Raw genomic sequence first — 21,752 nt, 5'->3', positions numbered from 1 at the left:
ATCTCTACCTCTTTCTAATACAATTTCTTTTTAAATGCTGGAAATACTGACAGTTCAGACAACATCTGTGGAAAGGAATGGAATATTTCAGGTCAATGACATTTCAGTAGACATTTCTCTGTCTATCTGTCTTTTGCTTCTTTCATGGACTGCTCCATCTATCTAACTGCTGACCATTTAATATGGACCAGTCTATTGCTCTGTCTGTACTCCGAGGGTCACACTGTCAATGTTCCTGGGAAGGCAGCTTTTGTTGACTCACAGAAGGGTCAGGGAGTCCTCCGGGGGGAAGGATCAAGCAGAGGTGTGGTATTTAGTTGAGTGATGTAAATTGTAACCTTCGTTTGAACAGAGCGGGTCATCCCCGGCCTTGCGTCCAACTCCAACCGTGCTTGTTGCATGTCAGCTTCTGAGAAGATTCCACCAGGTTTGGGCCAGGTTCCTGGTGACTGGCGTGCACAGAAACCTCCTGAGCCATGCCTCCATCAATGGGACTGTGCCTGGGATAGACCTTCCTCGGTGATACTTTGTGGGACATTCGCTGATGATGAGAGTATTTTCATTGTTTATGCCGTGGTATTATTCGCTGACTAATTAAAAAATAGATTTATTCATGGGATATGGGCATCGCTGGGAGGGCCAACAGTTTATTGCCCATCCCTAACTGCCCTCGGACTAAGAGGCTTGCTCCATTTAAGAGTCCAAAACATTCCTGTGGATCTGGAGCCACATGTAGGTCAGACCAGGTAAGGATGGCAGATTTCCTCCTGTGAAGGAATATCATTTTCCATCATTCTCATTCATCGCCTCAGTTTATCAGTTATGGAAGTATTGCAATTGGGGAATGAAGAGAATAAAAAAACTCATTGACTGACAGTCAAATACAATCAAGTTAGTCAACATGCCTGTTTGCTTTCCAATTGGAGGAGGGAAATCGGGGCACCACTGTAGTGAACGGACCAGGCAACCAATGATAGAATCATAGAGTTGTACAGTGCAGAGAAGGCCCTTCGGCCCATCGACAGTGACAAGTCATGTGATGATATTTTCACAGATGCATCCTGCCAGAGTTAACGATCGCCTCTTTATGGGGTCATTGCCACCTTGGTTTTAAAGTTCTCATCCTTAAGTTAGAATATCTCCGTGACCTCACCCTCCCTGCGCCTCAAACCACCTCACCCACCCACCCACTTCTCTGATCTCCTCCAAACCGCAGTGCTCCAATTTCAGCCTCTTGTTCATTTTCTATTATTGCCGCCATTACCAGCCATGCCTGAACCCTCAACTCTGAGGGCAGAGGAAACACTTCAAGGGCACCCTCACGGCCCCACTGAAAAAGTGCAACATCCCACATGACACGTGCGAATCCCTGGCCCGAGACAGCCATAAGTGGAGGGAAAGCATCTGGGATGGAGCTCAACACCTCAAGTTTCATTGTCGAGAACAAGCTGGAGTCAAGCGTAGAAGGAGCGTGTGGGGACCTGGGGCCCCTCCACCCATCCGCTCCTCCTACCACCCCTGCCCCACCTGTGACAGAGACCGTAGGTCACACGTCGGACTCCTCAGTCACACACGAGCTCATTTTTAACGTGGAAGCAAGTCATCCTTGACTCCGAGGGTCTGCCAAAGATGAAACTATCCTTTTAAGATGCTCCTTACTGAGCGAGCTGTTGCTTACTTGTCAAAGTAACTCTCTTCTTATGGCTCAGTATCAACTTTAATTTATAATCATCACTGCGTGACCACTTAGGACCTATGTAAAAGGCGTTGCATGAATGCACGTTGTTAGTGCTGTTGTCAGGTGTGGCATATTGGTATTGTCACAGGACTAATATTCCAGAGACCTGGGGCAATATTCGGAGGGGACCCGGTTCCGAATTCCACCACGGCTGATGGTGAAATTTGACTTCAATGAAAATTTGGTATTAAAAAGCCCAAGATAACCGGGAAACCATTGCTAATTGTCATTCAAAGCCCATCTGGTTCAGTAATGTCCTTTCGTGGAGGAATTCTGCCTCCCTTAGCTGGCCTGGCCTACACGTAACTCCAGACCCATGGAAATGTGCATAACTCTGAAATGCCTAACGGCAATTAGGGATGGGCAATAACTGCTGGCCCCAACCAGCGACACCCACATCCCCACCATGAATGAAGTTTTTTTTTTAAAACCTCCTGGTTCTGAGCTGACTCGGAACCTGGCAACACACAGATTGTACTTTTCATTTCCCTGGCAGAAGTTATCTTTCAGTTTGCCAATCTTGGATTGGTTCCAGCGATAAGGAGGATAGAATGCAGAACACAGAGTATTTCATCGAGGCTTGTAACACCCAATCTAGGCCAGCTCTCGGAAATGCAGGAGAGCACTGAATGAAACCATGTGACTTTCCTAAAATCTGGCTGACGAGATGATATTCAACTGAATAGCAGCCGAAATATTGAGTGAACACAGGGCTGCAAATAATGTCGTCCCATGAGAATAGCACATGCAGAATTGCATTTCAGGGACAATGTAGGCTTGCTGTATGAAACCTTCCTCTCAAATTAAAACTGCCCTCAACCAGCGTTCATTTCTAACCCTTTACCTTTTTAACGATGGACCCTAGAAAATTCTGCTTCTCTCTCTTGACTCATCACGGTAGCACAAGTGGCCAGCACTGTGGCTTCACAGCATCAGGGTCCCAGGTTCGATTCCCCGCTGGGTCACTGTCTGTGTGGAGTCTGCACGTTCTCTCCGTGTCTGCGTGGGTTTCCTCCAGGTGCTCCGGTTTCCTCCCATATTTCAAAGACGCGAAGGTTAGGTGGATTGGCCATGATAAATTGCCCTTAGTTACCAAAAAGGATAGGAGGTGTTATTGGGTTACGGGGGTACGGTGGAAGTGAGGGCTTAAGTGGGTCGGTGCAGACTTGATGGGCTGAATGGCCTCCTTCTGCACTATGTTCAATGTTCTATGTCCAGGAACATACATATGTACATACGAATTAGGAGCAGGAGGAGGAGCACTAGAGCCTGCTCCGCCATTCAATAAGATCATGGCTGATCTGATTGTGACTTCAACCCCACATTCCCACCCAGCCCTGTTAACCTTTCAGCTCCCCCCTTGTTAATGAAGAATCCATCTGACTTAACCTTAAAAATATTCCGACTCTGCTTCCACCGCCTTTTGAGGAAGAGTTCCAAAGAATTGGCTTGTGAACAGTGAAACTGACACAAGGCGCACCAGCATTGCAGGAATATGGACTAATGTCAAAATACGGTCCCCGCCGCCCATCCATGTCCACTCTTATCATATTGTGCACCCGCCCATCCACATGACCTCATATCCCTTTGCCAACCTTGCCACTCTAGCTACCCCCATGGCTCCTCATTCCCATGGTGCCAATCTATCGCCCTTTACCCACCCCATAAACATTAAAGCCCCTATGCCAACTTAGTATTACCTGATGCCAAACCATGCCTCTTACCCACCAGCCTTTATCCTTACACCCTCTATGCCAACTCACCCAGTATTCACCATTAACAGACCACAGATGAGAGTAAATAAAATAAAGTACTTTTGTGTATCTATTGTTGAATTTAGTTTCAAAAAGATATTCATTCATAATCACCCATTTAATATATTTAAATTCCTTTAACTATTTAATCCCTGATAAAAGCAAACATTTAATTCAAGTACTTAATTCCTCCTCAAAGCAAGCATTTGTATTGACAGCCCACATCGATAACTTGATAATCACTTTGAATTGTCAATCACATAGTGAATTGATAACACTCCATTGTGATAATGATAGGTTGTGGAATCAGTTATGCAAAACAAATTCTCTAGTAATACTCATACTTATGTCAATAGAGTGACATTGCAAACACTGATTTCTTTTCAAAGACTGCAAACTATTCTTTCAATTAAAGGGCAGGAGATTTAAATGCCTCCAATGTTTGACAGTTCCACAGAGTTTTATCAATTTTAAGAAAATTCCTGCCTACAGTAATGAAACGCAAAGGACACCTTACCTCTTCCAAAAGGTACCTACCCTCTCTCAAAATGGTTCCTGGGTCTCCCAAGGTTGTCCAAACGTGTACCCAACCTCTCCAAATATGTCAGCAGCTGTTTTTCTTTAAAGGTCTAAAGCTCACTAACAGAAATTGAATCTGTTTGAAGGCAGCTGTTTCCGTGAACCATGGGTGTGCAAACTGCAATCCACCCTCATTCCCTGCACCCCTTCACCCTCTCTTGGTGAAAATGGTAGGTGCCGGATTCTGGGCAGGACTAGCAGAAACGGGAGTCTGGCATCATTTTACACAGGTCAAAGACTGTTTTCACCCTCATGCAAACTCAAGCCACAATGTCACTTCCGAGGTTAAAAAAATGCAAGAACAGACCATGACTCAATTTTAATCTAACTGGATAGAAGGAAATGAGGTTATTTTTCCTCACTGGCCATTTGTCATGCTTGCATTGAAGCCACAGCGAATAAAATTAGGCTATGTGTAGAATGGGTGTCTGACTTGAACCCGGCCCATTACCAGGGCGTTAAAATCAAGACTGGCAACTCTGACCACCCAGTCTTCCTTCCTTCAGTTCTTCCCTCTGTTCTCATTCCCGACCACCGTGCCAAGTGCATTGTAAGTGAGCGCAGAGTTTCCCTGGACCCGGACTATCAATCCTAACCTTGTTCTCTCCTAAAGCCTTGCAGGATGGAGGTTACCAAGCGCCCATGTCACCTCCACCATACCCAATGCAGGAGGCCTCCGCTAATGGCACATCACCCGCCTACTCCATGCCAATGCACGCGTCCACGATGTCACTGGGCATAGACGGCTTCGTGCAGGAGACACAGTTCAACGGATCATCTCAAGGATATGCCATACCCACAAATCACCCAGCAGGGCCCATGGGGACGGCAGGGTACGGGCACCAAGGATATGGCATGCAGTACCAGCCATGCGCTGCCTACGTGCCGGTGTATCCAATGGCAAATGTGAGTACGACTCCCGTCTAAATGTGAACATGGAGGGGAGAAGGGGCGAGAGGAGGGGGGGGGGGTGGGAGAGGGGGTTTTGGTGTGAGACAATGGCCCCACCTGTCGCCTGTGCAGGAACAGTAAGATTAGTGTTGACCTTCACATGGAGAACTAAGCAAAGTAGTAGAAGGATTCCGAGACTGTTTAATAGGCCTGATGTCAAAATCCCTTCCAAACTACATCCTCGATTACACTGAACAGTAGGGGGGGGGGGGGGGGGCAGTTCCTCAGGACGGGTGAGTTTTACAGAATCCCAGGACCCAGGTAGGATGCCACCCATATCCACCAGATGCCTGTTAACCAGCCGAAGCTCTGATCACCGCAGAGTTCGAACATGGCACCTCCTGAGTCAGGACCAGGAATGCCATCAATAAAGTAAAGATCCACTCCACCAGGTAGTGGATTTTAGGTTTGTGTTGCATCTGCTTCGCTTTGTCCTTCTATAAGGCCACATGTTTCCCCTCCCTCAAACTGAACAGGTGGCAAATTCTCAATTAGGGAATCTCAGGGGGAAATCCTGCCCCCACGTAATCCAGTGGAGAATAATTTCTTCCAGAAACCCAGGATTGTACCAAACCATTCAGACCAGTTGGCTTCATGTTTGATGTCTTGGCCTATACTGGTCTCAGCTGGGGCAATACGGCCAAGTCCCACAATCAACCCAGGGAAAACCTCAGGAGGGGAATATCTAATAAGGTTACTGCTTCTGGTTAGTATATGGTGACCTCCGCCCTCTGCCCTTGTTGGGGTGACAGGTGAAGATCAGTTTAACCTTCACCCTCTTTTGAATGGGATGCCAGCCGAGTCCTGCTCTCTTCCCTCTCAGGTGGAAATCAATGATCCCATGGCCTCTATTTTGACGAATTGTGGGAGCAGTTTGTTACAATGCCCCAGCCAATGATAATCCCTCAGCCACTGTCATTAAAAATAGATTATCTGGTCATCATCAGAGTGTCACCCGTGTGGTCTTGCTGTGCAGAAATTGTTGGCCGCAGTTCCGACGTGACAACAGTGTCTACATTTCAAAAGTACCGCATTGTTTTGAAAATATTCTGTGAAGTCCCATGGTTGTGAAAGATATTAGGCTGAATTCTCCATCTCGGATGCCCAGATCGCAGGTGGGACAGAGAATCGCACGTCGGGACAAAATCGGGATCAATGCCAGGTGCTGACCCGATTGTGATGCCCCCCACTGGCTGTGATATTAATGTCCATGCCTGTGAGCTAACGGGAGCATGTAAATGGATGCCAATGGGTCTTAATGACCCATCAAAAGCCAATTAGCGGGTCCGGCACTCTTTGTTCCGGCCTTCCGTGACTCTTCGGTTCCTGTGAACTGGAATCACATGGGCGCAGACCACTTGTGGGCTCTACCAGTATAGCGCTGGCATTGTGGACAATACAGTGGGCCAATGGGGTACCTCGCCCACCGTGAGGTCCACCGCACCCGAGACCATCCGAGCCCAACTGAGGGCCAACCCCCCACAATGCACTGCCTGCCCACCCTTCCTCTATCAGACCCTTTCCTCCCTCCCCATGACCCCTGAAACAGGGAGAACCCCCCAGGGACACGTGTAATAGGGAGGCTCCACCCATTGGTCCCTGTAATAGAGGGACCCCCCCTCTTGGGACTCTTGTAATAGGGAGACCCCACACCCCCCCACCCCCAGGGACCCCGGTAATAGGGGAATCACCCACAGGGACGCCCTGCCTAAAGACAACACCCCCCCCCCCATAGGTGCAAGCCATAATAATAATAATAATAATCAATTATTGTCACAAATAGGCTTCAATGAAGTTACTGTGAAAATCCCCTAGTCACCACATTCCGACGCCTGTTCGGGCAGGCCGGTATGGGAATTGAACACACGCTGCTGGTCTTGTTCTGCATTTCAAGACAGCTGTTTAGCCCACTGTGCTAAACCAGCCCCATTGATACCTATCTAGTAGTCATCTGTGATTGACAACTTCTACAACCCATCAGCAGCTCTGATTCATTCATCTACCTTCATGATTCAGTGGCGTAAGTGGTGAAACCCCAATGGTTACAAATATTGACCACATCAAAGAGAGGTAAGTGCAATGTAATCACACAGCCTGAGTGATCGAAATGCACTTAGTGCTTGAAATGCACTTACCTCAAAGTGGTGGCCTGATTCCCCTCAGGAATCCCTCCTATTCCATGCGATACATAAATCTGCATGGCATGGAACACTGAATTGCTTGCCCGTTAGCGCTCCCAGAGGGGGATCGTAAACCGGTTGCAATTCACCTCCAGTGGGAGAACATAGTCTCCCAAACAGAGACTCCAGCACATTTTGGAAGTTCCTTCCTTTCTCCTTGTCTCCCTTCCTGTCTTTCCTCCCTTGGTTCATCCCACTCTTCCATTCTCAATTCATATCTCCCTCTCTTCCGTCCTGCATTCCTCCCTGCTCCCTTTTCCTGCCTCCTGCCCTCTCTTCTTTTTCCCTGACTTCCTCCCTTCTTTCCATTTCTCCATTCCTTCTCCCTGACTCCCTCTTCCTTCTCCCTCCCTCCCTCTCTTCCTTCTTCCTCCCTCCCTTTCTCTCCCTGCCTTCCTTCCACTTTCCTCCCTCCCTCTCGTCCCTTTCCCTGTCTCCCTCCCTCTTCCTTTTTCCTCCCCCCTATTCCCTCCACACCTTTCTCCCTTTCTCTCTCCCTTCTCCCTCCTCCCATCCCTATTTTTATTCTCCGGGCCTCCTTCCTCTCTTTACCCTCTTCACATCTCCTTCCCTCTTTATCTTCCTTTTCCTACCTCCATCTCTGTCTTTCTTCCACCTGTCCCTTCTCTATCTTCCGTATCCCACTCTCTCATCCTGCCTCCCTCTCTCACTCCCTCTTTCTTCTTACTGAGGGGGGTATGTTGGCAAGAGGAGTACAATTGTCTGTGGTTTCCTAAACACTAAAAATATTAATGATTAATATTGTTAAACTGGGAGACAATTGCCTCTAACTAGTGTTCGGGATTCGGATCTCTGCAGCACTTCCAGCAGGAATTTCCAAGCTCCTGTCCTCACACTGATTTAATAGTAATAATAGTCGCTTATTGTCACAAGTAGGCTTTAGTGAAGTTACTGTGAAAAGCCCCTAGTCGCCACATTCCGGCACCTGCTCGGGGAGGCTGGTATGGGAATTGAACCCGCGCTGCTGGCCTTGTTCTGCATTACAAGCCAGCTATTGAGCCCACTGTGCTAATCAGCCCCTTTTTAATGGGGAGAAAGGTCAGGAATTCCAGGGATTCCTTTGCTGTTCCTCTCACTCAGGACTGACCATTAACAATCGGAAACTGTGCTTATCTTTCCCCGCAGAATGTAGGGCTGTATCGCCCGGGAAACAACGGGATCACGTCAGGTGGGCAGCAGATGCCAGCATCCATCGCAGTGATGAACCCTCCACGACCCCCTCACGATTACTTACCCATCGCCGTGTTGACTACAGTCTGCTGTTTCTGGCCAACTGGGATTTTTGCCATAATCAAAGCTGTGCAGGTGAGTGTTCCCGTTGCCTTGTTTCCTGCCCTGTGTAACCTGTCATCAGCTGTTCTGTAAATGTATAAAGGAAACGCTGACTCTGATTTTAGAATGACTTTTTCCACGCTTGGGCACCTTTGTTTCTATTGCCCCAATGTGAGGACCCAGCGAGACATCACATAAAGAGCCCCCCCCCCCACAACCCACTGGCACTCGCAGTTTGTCAGTTCTCTCTCCCCCCCCCCCCCCTCCAACCCACCGGCACTCGCAGTTTGTCAGTTCTCTCCCCCCCCCCCCACCCCCCCCCCCCCCCCCCTCCAACCCACCGGCACTCGCAGTTTGTCAGTTCTCTCTCTCTCCGCCCCCCCCCCCCTCCCCTCCAACCCACCGGCACTCGCAGTTTGTCAGTTCTCTCTCCCCCCCCCCCCCCCCCCCCCCCCCCTCCAACCCACCGGCACTCGCAGTTTGTCAGTTCTCTCTCCCCCCCCCCTCCAACCCACCGGCACTCGCAGTTTGTCAGTTCTCTCTCTCTCCGCCCCCCCCCCCCCCCCCCTCCCCTCCAACCCACCGGCACTCGCAGTTTGTCAGTTCTCTCTCCCCCCCCCCCCCCTCCAACCCACCGGCACTCGCAGTTTGTCAGTTCTCTCTCTCTCCCCGGCCTGTCACCCACCTCCACGCTGAACGGCATCAACCATCAGCACTGGTTGACACCGTTAAATACCTACTTTGATTAACGCCGATGTGGCCACGGGACTTCGGCCCATCCGGGCCGGAGAATAACGGCAGCACATAAAACCGTTGCGTCCCGCCGGCCCCAGCCATTCTCCCAGGCGGGCGGCGGGATTGGCGGCAAGCCGACTTCTGGCGGGTGGGAGAATTCTGGGAATGGCGGGAGCGGGATTCTCGGCGGCCCCGGGCGATCCTCCGACCCTGCGTGGGGTCGGAGAATTTCGCCCCAGGTTCCCCCATCAATGTGACTTTTAAGGAGGAAATCACAGCATCAGCATCTTTTTTAAAGGAGACGTCCCAGGCTCCACTCCAGAGCGTGCAGTATTGAGTGAATCACTGGTTTTGGGGTTACTGTAAGTGGCACCTCCTATGCCCTTGCACTGAGCAGCTGTTCCCTTGTTGAAGCATCACAAACATCTTAAAAATGCCACAATAAGTCTTGGTCAAGACATGCACAACAATTAGAGGGGGCAGCGGTAATGTTGAACTGGTGGCATCTACCCTTCTCGGGAGATAATGCACTGTATCTACGAGTATATCCCTGGTGGGTTGGATATTGTCTCCTGTGGCTACAGAAGTTGATTTGTGTGTGGCAGTCCCTTTTTCTGGCACAGGTGAATAGTGTTGTCTGGTGGTTACCTGATGATATTTCCCTCTGGCAGAACCATAGAATCCCTACAGTGCAGAAGGAGCCCATTTGGCCCATTGAATCGGCCCCGACCTTCTGAAAAAGCAGCCATCTGGGCCCACTCTTCCTCCCCCGCTCTATCCCCATAACCTTATAACCCCACCTAACCTGCACATCGTTGGACACTAAGGGGTAATTTAACATGGCCAATCCAGCTGAGCTGCACATCTTTGGACTGTGGGAGGAAACCGGAGCACCCGGAGGAAACCCACGCAGACAAGGGGAGAACGTGCAAACTCCGCACAGTCACCTGAGGCTGGAATTGAACCCGGTACCCTGGAGCTGTGAGGCAGCGGTGCTAACCACTGTGCCACCGCGCTGACCTTCTGCCACCTGGTCATTTAATTTCCCGTCTTTTCCCTGTCCTTCCTGACTGCTTGTCTCCAGTCAGCAGTGAAAACCCCCATGCGAGACTCCTACTTGAAGTCTCTCTTACAGACATCCTTGTGCCCCAGACTTGAGAGACCTGTTGCCCTTGTGCCAATAGCAAGTTCACCATGGAGTCTGTCTTTTTAGGTAAGACATGACTCAGCCAATGGAGTAGCCGCTGAGTCAAGTGGATAAGCATACTGCTGACCTCTGCATACTGGCACACTTCCACATTCAGCAATCTGTCTTGCCAGGAGTTGCCCGATATTCATCACCTCCAGCTTCCAACAACATACAAGCCAAGAAAAATGGCAATAATGTTTTGGTGTTCGTCAGCCAGAGACTCAGGCTCTGTGCATTAGGGGCACAAGTTTAAAACCATCCATGGCAGCTGGTAGAATTTAACATTATATTGGTGGCTGTTGCCATGACGACAAGAGATGCGATTTGCTGAGCAAATCAAGTCCCAAAAATCAAATAACCTTTTTATTTCTATTCTGAAAATCAGGCAAAACCAACTTCCCAGAAGCACACAATTCCAGAAACACATTTGGGATTTAAAAAATGTAAATATTTATTAACAAGTAGAAAAAAAGGCTTAAACACAGAATGTAAAAGTTACGCAGTTATAACAGTCTTACAAACATCCCTCCCAAAGTAACATAGAACATAGGGTGCAGAAGGAGGCCATTCAGCCCATCGAGTCTGCGCTGACCCACTTAAGCCCTCACTTCCACCCTATCCCAGTAACCCAATAACCCGTCCTCACCTTTTTTGGTCACTAAGGGCAATTTAGCATGGCCAATCCACCTAACCTGCACGTCTTTGGACTGTGAGAGGAAACCGGAGTACCCGGAGGAAACCCACGCAGATACAGGGAGAACGTGCAGACTCCGCACAGACAGTGACCCAGCGGGGAATCGAGTCTGGGACCCTGGCGCTGTGAAGCCACAGTGCTTACCACTTGTGCTACCATGCTAAACCACTTAGTCAGAACACACAATTAATCATCTTCTTGGCATACTTTATGGACTTTGCCTGACAGATTGTTATCTCTAAATATGCCATCCGTAAAGCTATACCGCACAACCTCTAACTAACTTCCACTACTGTGGAAATCCACGAAAATTCAGAAACAAGACTGCTTTGTGAAGCAAAAAATCTTCTGATTCCTGTATGGCAACCTCAGGTTTTGAAACTTCTCTCAGTACAGAGCTGTCCCTCGGTCATCTACCCCATACAACCAAAACAGCTCAACATCTTTCCTAAACTATTATTTTCCCCTTTCATCTCCAATTTCATTGTCCCCAGCACCTCTTTAAACTCAACTTTTTCAAAATATAAAAATCTTTCATGGTTTCCTATTGCCTCCTCTTTTGGGTCAAATAAAATGTAATAACTTTCCATTGTTTCCTTATGAAGTGTTTGTAAGTTATAAACTTCTCGATGAACTTTAGCAGGTAAAAAGCCAAATCTCTATCCATCTCCTAACTCAAATTTTTAAACCCAATCTATTTACGTATATATCCACTCACCATGGCCTCTTATTGCAAATGCATGCGTTTAGCATCTTAATCATTTATCTCTCAACTCTCCCAGGCAAGTTGTCTTTATTAACCTTTCCACCAGCTTAATTAAATCATTCACGCAAACACACAGACAAGCATAGTGCATATTGGTGTGTGTAAACATCTAGCAGTAATGTGCATGTATGTATAGGTGTGTGTATGCTGGAAGGTGTGTGTATGGTATTATTGTGTTGGGGCTGTACATATGTAAGTAAATGTGTATATGTTATGTATGGTATATGGATATGTAGCATATATGTATTAATTTTCACATATGAGGGTATAATAAATTGGTGATAAATGTACATGTTTTGTCTATATGATTTGTACATGTATATGGGTGCGGGGTATGTGTGCAAATATGGAGGTATGTGCTGCGTTGCAGGAGGTGAGGAGCATTATTGCAGGAGATTAGGTACATTACCTCAGAAGATGAGGTGCAGTATTGCAGAAGATGAGGTGCAGTATTGTAGGAGGTGAGGTGCAGTATTGCAGGAGATGAGGTGCAGTATTGCAGAAGCTGAGGTGCAGTATTGCAGAAGATGAGGTGCAGTATTGCAGAAGATGAGGTGCAGTATTGCAGGAGATGAGGTGCAGTATTGCAGGAGATGAGGTGCAGTATTGCAGGAGATGAGGTGCAGTAATGCAGGAGATGAGGTGCAGTATTGCAGGAGATGAGGTGCAGTATTAGAACATAAGAACATAAGAACTAGGAGCAGGAGTAGGCCATCTGGCCCCTCGAGCCTGCTCCGCCATTCAATTAGATCATGGCTGATCATTTGTGGACTCAGCTCCACTTTCCAGCCCGAACACCATAACCCTTAATCCCTTTATTCTTCAAAAAACTATCTATCTTTACCTTAAAAACATGTAATGAAGGAGCCTCAACTGCTTCACTGGGCAAGGAATTCCATAGATTCACAACCCTTTGGGTGAAGAAGTTCCTCCTAAACTCAGTTCTAAATCTACTTCCCCTTATTTTGAGGCTATGTCCCCTAGTTCTGCTGTCACCCGCCAGTGGAAACAACCTGCCCGCATCTATCCTATCTATTCCCTTCATAATTTTAAATGTTTCTATAAGATCCCCCCTCATCCTTCTAAATTCCAATGAGTACAGTCCCAGTCTACTCAACCTCTCCTCATAATCCAACCCCTTCAGCTCTGGGATTAACCTAGTGAATCTCCTCTGCACACCCTCCAGCGCCAGTACGTCCTTTCTCAAGTAAGGAGACCAAAACTGAACACAATACTCCAGGTATGGCCGCACTAGCACCTTATACAATTGCAACATAACCTCCCTAGTCTTAAACTCCATCCCTCTAGCAATGAAGGACAAAATTCCATTTGCCTTCTTAATCACCTGTTGCACTTGTAAACCAACCTTCTGTGACTCATGCACTAGCACACCCAAGTCTCTTTGAACAGCGGCATGCTTTAATATTTTATCGTTTAAATAATAATCCCGTTTGCTGTTATTCCTACCAAAATGGATAACCTCACATTTGTCAACATTGTATTCCATCTGCCAGACCCGAGCCCATTCACTTAACCTATCCAAATCCCTCTGCAGACTTCCAGTATCCTCTGCACTTTTCGCTTTACCACTCATCTTAGTGTCATCTGCAAACTTGGACACATTGCCCTTGGTCCCCAACTCCAAATCATCAATGTAAATTGTGAACAATTGTGGGCCCAACACGGATCCCTGAGGGACACCACTAGCCACTGACTGCCAACCAGAGAAACACCCATTTATCCCAACTCTTTGCTTTCTATTAATTAACCAATCCTCTATCCATGCTACTATTTTACCCTTAATGCCATGCATCTTTATCTTATGCAGCAACCTTTTGTGTGGCACCTTGTCAAAGGCTTTCTGGAAATCCAGATATACCACATCCATCGGCTCCCCGTTATCTACTGCACTGGTAATGTCCTCAAAAAATTCCACTAAATTAGTTAGGCATGACCTGCCTTTTACGAACCCATGCTGCGTCTGCCCAATGGGACAATTTCTATCCAGATGCCTCGCAATTTCTTCCTTGATGATAGATTCCAGCATCTTCCCTATTACCGAAGTTAAACTCACTGGCCTATAATTTCCTGCTTTCTGCCTACCTCCTTTTTTAAACAGTGGCGTCACGTTTGCTAATTTCCAATCCACCGGGACCACCCCAGAGTCTAGTGAATTTCGGTAAATTATCACTAGTGCATCTGCAATTTCCCTAGCCATCTCTTTTAGCACTCTGGGATGCATTGCATCAGGGCCAGGAGACTTGTCTACCTTTAGCCCCATTAGCTTTCCCATCACTCCCTCCTTAGTGATAACAATCCTCTCAAGGTCCTCACCTGTCATAGCCTCATTTCTATCAGTCGCTGGCATGTTATTTGTGTCTTCCACTGTGAAGACCGACCTAAAAAACCTGTTCAGTTCCTCAGCCATTTCCTCATTTCCCATTATTAAAACTCCCTTCTCATCCTCTAAAGGACCGATATTTACCTTAGCCACTCTTTTTTGTCTTATATATTTGTAAAAACTTTTACTGTCTGTTTTTATATTCTGAGCAAGTTTACTCTCATACTCTATCTTACTCTTCTTTATAGCTTTTTTAGTAGCTTTCTGTTGCCCCCTAAAGATTTCCCAGTCCTCTAATCTCCCAGCAATCTTTGCCACTTAATATGCTTTTTCCTTCAATTTGATACTCTCCCTTATTTCCTTAGATATCCACGGTCGATTTTCCCTCTTTCTTCCGTCCTTCCTTTTTGTTGGTATAAACCTTTGCTGAGCACTGTGAAAAATCGCTTGGAAGGTTCTCCACTGTTCCTCAACTGTTCCACCATAAAGTCTTAGCTCCCAGTCTACCTTAGCTAGTTCTTCTCTCATCCCCTTGTAATCTCCTTTGTTTAAACATAAAACACTAGTATTTGATTTTACTTTCTCACCCTCCATCTGTATTTTAAATTCCACCATATTGTGATCGCTCCTTCCGAGAGGATCCCTAACTATGAGATCATGAATCAATCCTGTCTCATTACACAGGACAAGATCTAGGACCGCTTGTTCCCTCGTAGGTTCCATTACATTACGTATTGCAGGAGATGAGGAGCAGTATTGCGGGAGGTGAGGTGCAGCATTGCGGGAGGTGAGGTGCAGTAATGCAGGAGATGGTGCAGTAATGTAGGAGTTCAGATGCAGTAATGCAGGAGGTGAGGTGCAGTAATGCAGGAGGTGAGGTGCTGTATTGGGGAGATGAGGTGCAGTATTGCGGGAGATGAGGTGCAGTATTGCAGGAGATGAGGTGAAGTATTGCAGATGAGGTGCAGTAATGCAGGAGATGAGGTGCAGTATTGTGGGAGATGAGGTGCCGTAATGTGGGAGGTCAGATGCAGTATTGCAGCAGATGAGGTGCAGTAATGCAGGCGATGAGGTGCAGTAATGCGGGAGAAGAGGAGATGAGGTGCAGTAATGCGGGAGTTCAGATGCATTATTGCGAGAAATGAGGTGCAGTAATGCGGGAGTTCAGATGCAGTATCGCAGGAGGTGAGGTGCAGTATTGTGGGAGATGAGGTGCAGTAATGTGGGAGGTCAGATGCAGTATTGCAGCAGATGAGGTGCAGTAATGCAGGAGATGAGGTGCAGTAATGCGGGAGATGAGGTGCAGTATTGTAGGAGATAAGGTGCAGTAATGCGGGAGATGAGGTGCAGTATTGTACGAGATGAGGTGCGGTATTGCAGCAAGGAACATGGGGAAGAGAGTTGCTGCAGTGGCACAGTACTGGTGGCCCCAGTAATTTCCTGAGATAGGATTAGTTGTGTTTCTGCTGGTGAGGATCACAGCTTGCATGTTTCCTTGGAGTGGATGGATGATAGCGATGGATTTCTGATGGCAGTAAAATTTAAGGTGGGTTATGCACGAAGCTTCACCATTGACAGTGTCAATGGGGAAAAAAAGGACACTTAAAGTGATGAGTGCTGAAGATCATGAGTGGGATTTACCGAGTAACCCGCCGTGTGATTTGCGGTGGCGAGAAGCAGCCCACCATTGGCTGGTGGCGGGATCTTCTGGTTCCGTTATGGTCAACGGGACTTCCCATTGAATGCAACCCTCGCCGTTGGGAAACCCCTAGGTGGGTGAGCTCCGTCGGCAGGGCCAGGGGATATCTCACCAGCATGAACGGCCGTAAAGTTGGGGCCCATGTTTCTTTTCTCTTCGAGGACCATGAGTCTCTGGAACCAGCTTCCTCAAAAGGCAGTAGAACCTTTGAATATTTTTAAGGCAGGTCTAGATAGATTGTTGATTAACCAGGGGGTGAAAGGTTATCGGGGGTCGGCAGGAATGCGGAATTGAAGTGACTCCTCTGCCATGATCTTATTGAATGGCGGTGCAGGGTCGAGGGGCTGAATGGCCTCCTCCTGCTCCTAATTCGCATTTCATATGCGCAGATGTCCGTGTGAAAACCACACTGTAACTCTGGAGGGAGTTCCTCAGTCGCTGAGAGAAGGCAGTTGAGATGGATCCTTGCAATGATCTTCCCTGTGTCAGACAAATGGGAGACTCCCGTAGTCACTGTAGTCGGGCTTCTCTCTTGAATAAAGTCACAATCACTGTGTAGAGCTTCAGGTTGCAGGTGGCGCTTGCGAGTGCTCACTCAGAGTCTGAGCACCAGGCCATTGTCGACCCCCTTCTCTAAAGCACTTTAATCTAGCCTGCCGTCATTAACCTCTCTGACCCTGCCTCACTGGGAGATGTGTGTGTGTGTGTGGTTGGAAATGAGCAATTCGCTAACTGATCCCGAGATTCTGAAGAGGCTTAACAGGATGGACAATGAGATTGTTACTCTTCACTGGGAAATTTAAAACACAGAGATCACATCCTCAAAATAAGGGGGGGCAATCATTTAGGATTGAGATGAGGAGAAGTTTACTTTCTCTCAGAGGACTACATGGAACAGAGTGAGAGGTTAATGACTGCTTTGTGGATTACAAAGAGATCAGCACTGATTACTTTAATGGGCTCCAGGACATCGATTGGAGGCCAGCAACCTCAGCACGGTAAGTGGCTGACCTTTGCTATCCCATCAAGGCATCAGCAGGATAGGCATTTTCTTTTAGAGTTTCCAGAATTCTCTATCCCAGAGGGTTGTGGATGTTCCATCGATGAATATATTTGCATCTGGGATGGACAAACCTTCGATCTCTCAGAGAAAAGAAACAAGGAGCAGGTGGGAGAGTGGAGTCAAAGCAGAAGATCAGCCACGTGCTCGTATTGAACGGCAGGGCAGGTCCGAGGGGCTGAGTGGCCTATCTCTGCTCCTAATTCGTACCTTTTTTTGCATTAACTGAAATCGCAAATTGAGAGGAATAATGGGCTGGATTCTCCGCCCGGCTGTGCCACATTTCAGCCCCGACCCGCCGCCGGGATTCTCCGGTTACGCCGGCCGGTCAATGGGGTTTCCCATTGTGGGGCAGCCCCAAGCCGTCGGGAAATCTCCGGGTGCCGGCAAAATGGAGAATTCCGCCGGCGGAGAATCCAGCTCACTATTTTTGCATTCTGCAATAATGCTGGCCGGCATACCTCCGACTCAAAGTTCCAGAAATGGAGAGGGTAACCCCACGCTCTGGAGTCTTTGCTGACTCTCACTGTCTAGGCAATAGCTCTGAGCTACACAGACAAATGTTAAAACTAGTCCCTGAACAGAATTTTACAGCTTTAACTGAGGCTGTGTTGAGGTCTGGAGTGTAGAAATGTTTGGGGTCACAAATCGCTTAAAGCCAATGATTAAAAAGGTACTTTCAATATTCAAATTCTTTTAATAGCCATCATTGTCCCCATTTCCGTGGGTCTTTTGTTCACATTTTAATAATGTTCATAGCTTTAAATTGGCATTGAGTGAATGATACGATATAAGCAAATGTTATTTCTTAAAAGAAGCCTAGTTCATTTGAGTTTCGAGCTAATCAATACTAACAGCTTCCATCATCTCCCTCGGGGCCTGTACCATAGATTGATCACTCACTCACTCGCACAAATATTGTTTCCACAGATTAGATTAGATTTATCCCCCCCAAGCGCAGGTCATGTCCTCTGGTTCGACTGTTGCAGACAAGGTGAAAGAGCTTCCCATGATTTAACATCAACCCTTTTCTGAAAATCTGCAATCACATCACCCTAGCAACCATCTCCTCTCCAGTCAACGCATGCCCATAATCCTCATTATGTAATCCCTCCGTCTCTCAGTCATTCTGGCTTCTCTCTCCATAGCTGCAACCTCCTCTTTGTACCATAGTAATCAGAACGGGACTTTATTCCAGTTGAACTCTAACTAATTAATTTATATTGGTTTGGCCTTTTAGCACAATACCAATATTTTATCGAACCTTGGGTCCCAAATTGTGTGTTTTTTTTTAACAGCTTAATCAACTTTCCTGCTTTACGATCCGAATCCGAAATCGAATCCAAAGTGGGCGTTTGGCAATTCAGTGGTCTCTGAGCTACTTTGTCCTTTTTCAGAGTTAGAAATTGGGAGATATCCAGCTTCTGGGATGACGGCTCTCAAATAAAGGATAAAGATCTGTAACAGTCTGTGAGATATGGGCGGCACAATAGCACAGGGGTTATCACTGTTGCGAGGGTCCCGGGTTCGATTCCTTGCTTGCACTGTTTGTGCATTTTCTCCCCATGTCTGCGTGGGTTTCCTCCGGGGCACTCTGGTTTCCTCCCACAAGTCCCGAAAGACGTGCTCATTGCAGTGCTAATGTAAGCCTACCTGTGACAATACAGATTATTATTATAATACTTAACAAAGAGTTGCATTTATCGAGTGCCTTTCACAACCTCGAGACATTGTATTGGGCACTGGAGAAACCCACATTTCGAGTGCTGTGTATAGGTTTTGTTCTCCATATTCAAGAAAGGATGTCATTTAAGGAGGACATGGGTGGCACAGGCATACTGTGGTTAGCTCTGCTACTTCACAGCGCCAGGGTCCCAGGTTCAATTCCGGGCTTGGGTCACTATGTGGAGTCTGCACGTTCTCCCCGTGTCTGCGTGGGTTTCCTCCGGGTGCTCCGGTTTCCTCCCACAAGCCCCTAAAGACGTGCTGTTAGGAGAATTGGACATTCTGAATTCTCCTCCTGTGTACCCGAACAGGCGCCGGAATGTAGAGATGAGGGGATTTTCACAGTAACTCCATTGCAGTGTTAATGTAAGCCTACTTGTGACAATAAAGATTATTATTATTGTACCTGAACAGGCGGCGGAATGTGGCGACCAGGGAATTTTCACAGTAGCTTCATTGCAGTGTTAATGTAAGCCTAATTGTGACACTAATAAGCTTTCCAAGAAGGTATATGTGATGGAGTGGCCCAAATGCTGGCCATTTCACATATAAATTAGGTAGAATTTGTAGCAGTACCTGCCCCAATAGGCCTGTGCTCCCCATGATCTAATGTCCACTGTACTCTATCTCACCCTATCAACAGAGCCTTCCAGTTCCTTCTTATTCTCATTTGTGCGAGTACACCTATGTTATTCACCTCACACCCTGTTCCTGTGGTAATGAAACCCATATTCTCATCATTCTCACAGCAGAGAGCTGGCCTCTGAACCCCTTCTTGGACTTATGACCCTTAGTTTTGGACTCTCTCGCTTCCTCTGGCTCCACCTGGCTTTGGATTTTCTGCCTCAGCGCCGGGAAAGCCAATTGGGAAATTCCGACGTGCGGAATTTCCCAGCCTGCACCAGGAGTTCAGAAAAACAAAACATGAGAAAAAATACACCTGACACTAGGGTGTTGCCAGGAATGACCTGGACTCTCCAGGAACGGCAGATCATTCCCAGGACACCCCCTGCGACCAAACTCCGGGAAAGAATTGTTACGGTGGAAATTTAAAGATAAATTGGGATTTTGCTTTTCCTTTTCTTTGAACACCATCATTTATTAGTTATGAACACATCAGAGTTGCAGTTGATCACAAATCATCCAGATAAGTCATCAAAACTCTATCCACTGCCGTTGATGAGACCAAGGGCCGGAGGCACTGGCAGGTGCAAGGCCTACTAATGAGTCCACTGGGAATATTTTGAACCAGAGTTGGCAACCCGAATGAGTGGATCCTCCCGCCACCCCTATCCTGCTGAGTTTATATATTGTGGCTAGTTTTCAGTACGTTGACTGTGCAACATGGCTAACGTCCTTTCTCCGTGACACAGGTGCGGACCGCCATCGCGCGTGGGGACATGGTGTCGGCGGAGATCGCCTCCCGAGAAGCCCGGAATTTCTCCTTCATCAGCCTGGCCGTGGGGATCGCCGCCATGGTCCTCTGCGCCATCCTGACAGTGGTGATCGTTATAGCGGCCCAGCACCACGATGACGAGTGGGATCCTTAACTGGGCCCCGCGGACAGGCACGGCGGATCAGCAGGCCCGAAGACTTCTCGGCACTTCAGGTGTTACCATGCAGGAACTCGACAAAGCATAACAACCCACTCCTCCTTCCACTCCCTCCCTCACCCCCCCCCCCCCCCGCCCCCCTCCCATCCTCCCACACCCACCCCACCAACCCCCACCAGCGTCTCCAGATCAAATTACACTCCTCCTTTGCAGACATTACGCCTCCACCCGAAACCACTCGATGCGATGAACAGTTAATCATTTTTGCCAAAATAATAGCCTTGTATTTACCTCCACTGGTTCTCTGCTTTGATAAAGGGACTGAGAATGTTTTGTGCAATTGATTAAATGTGTTTTGTTTAAATACAGACAGACACGGTTCGCACAAAACTACTGGCTCGGGCAGTAACCTATTTAGATGCTTTTGCTGTGTGGGTGGGAGAACCAGTCTGGGGGACTGTGCGAATAGAGTTTTTTGCAATTTCTATTGGCGAGTCTTGAATCAGGTAAGGAGGACAGGCGGGACTGAGGAAAGGGCTGGAATTGAAGCTTTCCATTCTAATTTGGTGGATTAAAAACTCACTTAACCCACCAATGGCTCCGAAACCACAAAGGTTTAGCAGAATAAGGGAAGCAAGTCATTGAGATTTTAGCCAGCGTTGTCAACCACACTGTATCCCCTTATGAGAGAATTGGTATCAGCCAGACCCTGGGGGAGGAAGAACTTGCATTTATACTGTGTGCGGTCCATGGCTTTGGGGTGTGCCAAAGCTCTTTACAGCTCTTGAAGTACCTTATAAAAGTGTTGTCATATAGGAAATAGAATCTCTGAGCAAGGCCAACCTTTACAAAACACAACAGGAGATTTCTTGGATAGCTTGCAGACTTGAGAGTGCTTTCGACACGTGGGATTTTCGCTTAGGTCAGTAGGTTGAGTCACCCTATCTCTCAGCAAACCACCCAAATGGAGACAGGCCAGAGAACCAGTGCGACTGAAAATGCAGTCTCCTTGCACACAGATCTGCTAAGTTGGGAAGGTGGTGTTGGGCAGCTGGTCAGTTAGAAGATAAGAACTAGGAGCAGGAGTAGGCCACCTGGCCCCTCGAGCCTGCTCCGCCATTCAATGCGATCATGGCTGATCTTTTGTGGACTCAGCTCCACTTTCCGGCCCAAACACCATAACCCTTAATCCCTTTATTCTTCAAAAAAACTATCTATCTTTATCTTGAAAACATTTAATGAAGGAGATCTTGCTAATGAAGGTTAGATCTTGCTGCAGCCAGTGTCGGTGACAAAGGGAGACCCCAGAGGGCTGTTACAGACCGTACCTGTCTGAGCAACTTAACCAAGCAGAAAATTAGCATGTGAAAGCTACGGCAAAGATATCAGAGACATTTCAAGTTGTATGATTTTTTTAAATAAAAAGCTCCCCTGACGGAGGGCACCAATTTTGACATGTCTACTGGCAATTCGAGCGCATTCCATTGCCAACGCA

General features: G+C 47.5%; 1 protein-coding gene across 1 annotated transcript in view; it reads left to right on the top strand.

Moving 5' to 3' along the window:
• Window positions 1–21,467, top strand: part of LOC119976301 (proline-rich transmembrane protein 1-like) — a 119,475-nt gene extending 98,008 nt beyond the window's left edge. The window contains exons 2-4 of the mRNA XM_038816741.1: window positions 4,685–4,977; window positions 8,349–8,528; window positions 20,078–21,467. Of these exons, the coding sequence (XP_038672669.1) occupies window positions 4,685–4,977; window positions 8,349–8,528; window positions 20,078–20,254 (650 nt within the window). The 3' untranslated portion in view covers window positions 20,255–21,467. The remainder of the gene's footprint in view (window positions 1–4,684; window positions 4,978–8,348; window positions 8,529–20,077) is intronic.
• The last annotated feature ends 285 nt before the right edge of the window (window positions 21,468–21,752 follow it).

Source organism: Scyliorhinus canicula, chromosome 13, assembly GCF_902713615.1.
Source record: "Scyliorhinus canicula chromosome 13, sScyCan1.1, whole genome shotgun sequence".
In the NCBI taxonomy this organism is placed as follows: domain Eukaryota; kingdom Metazoa; phylum Chordata; class Chondrichthyes; order Carcharhiniformes; family Scyliorhinidae; genus Scyliorhinus; species Scyliorhinus canicula.
The sequence above is the reverse complement of the archived record's forward strand: the minus strand, read 5'-3'. Positions and strand labels throughout refer to the sequence as shown.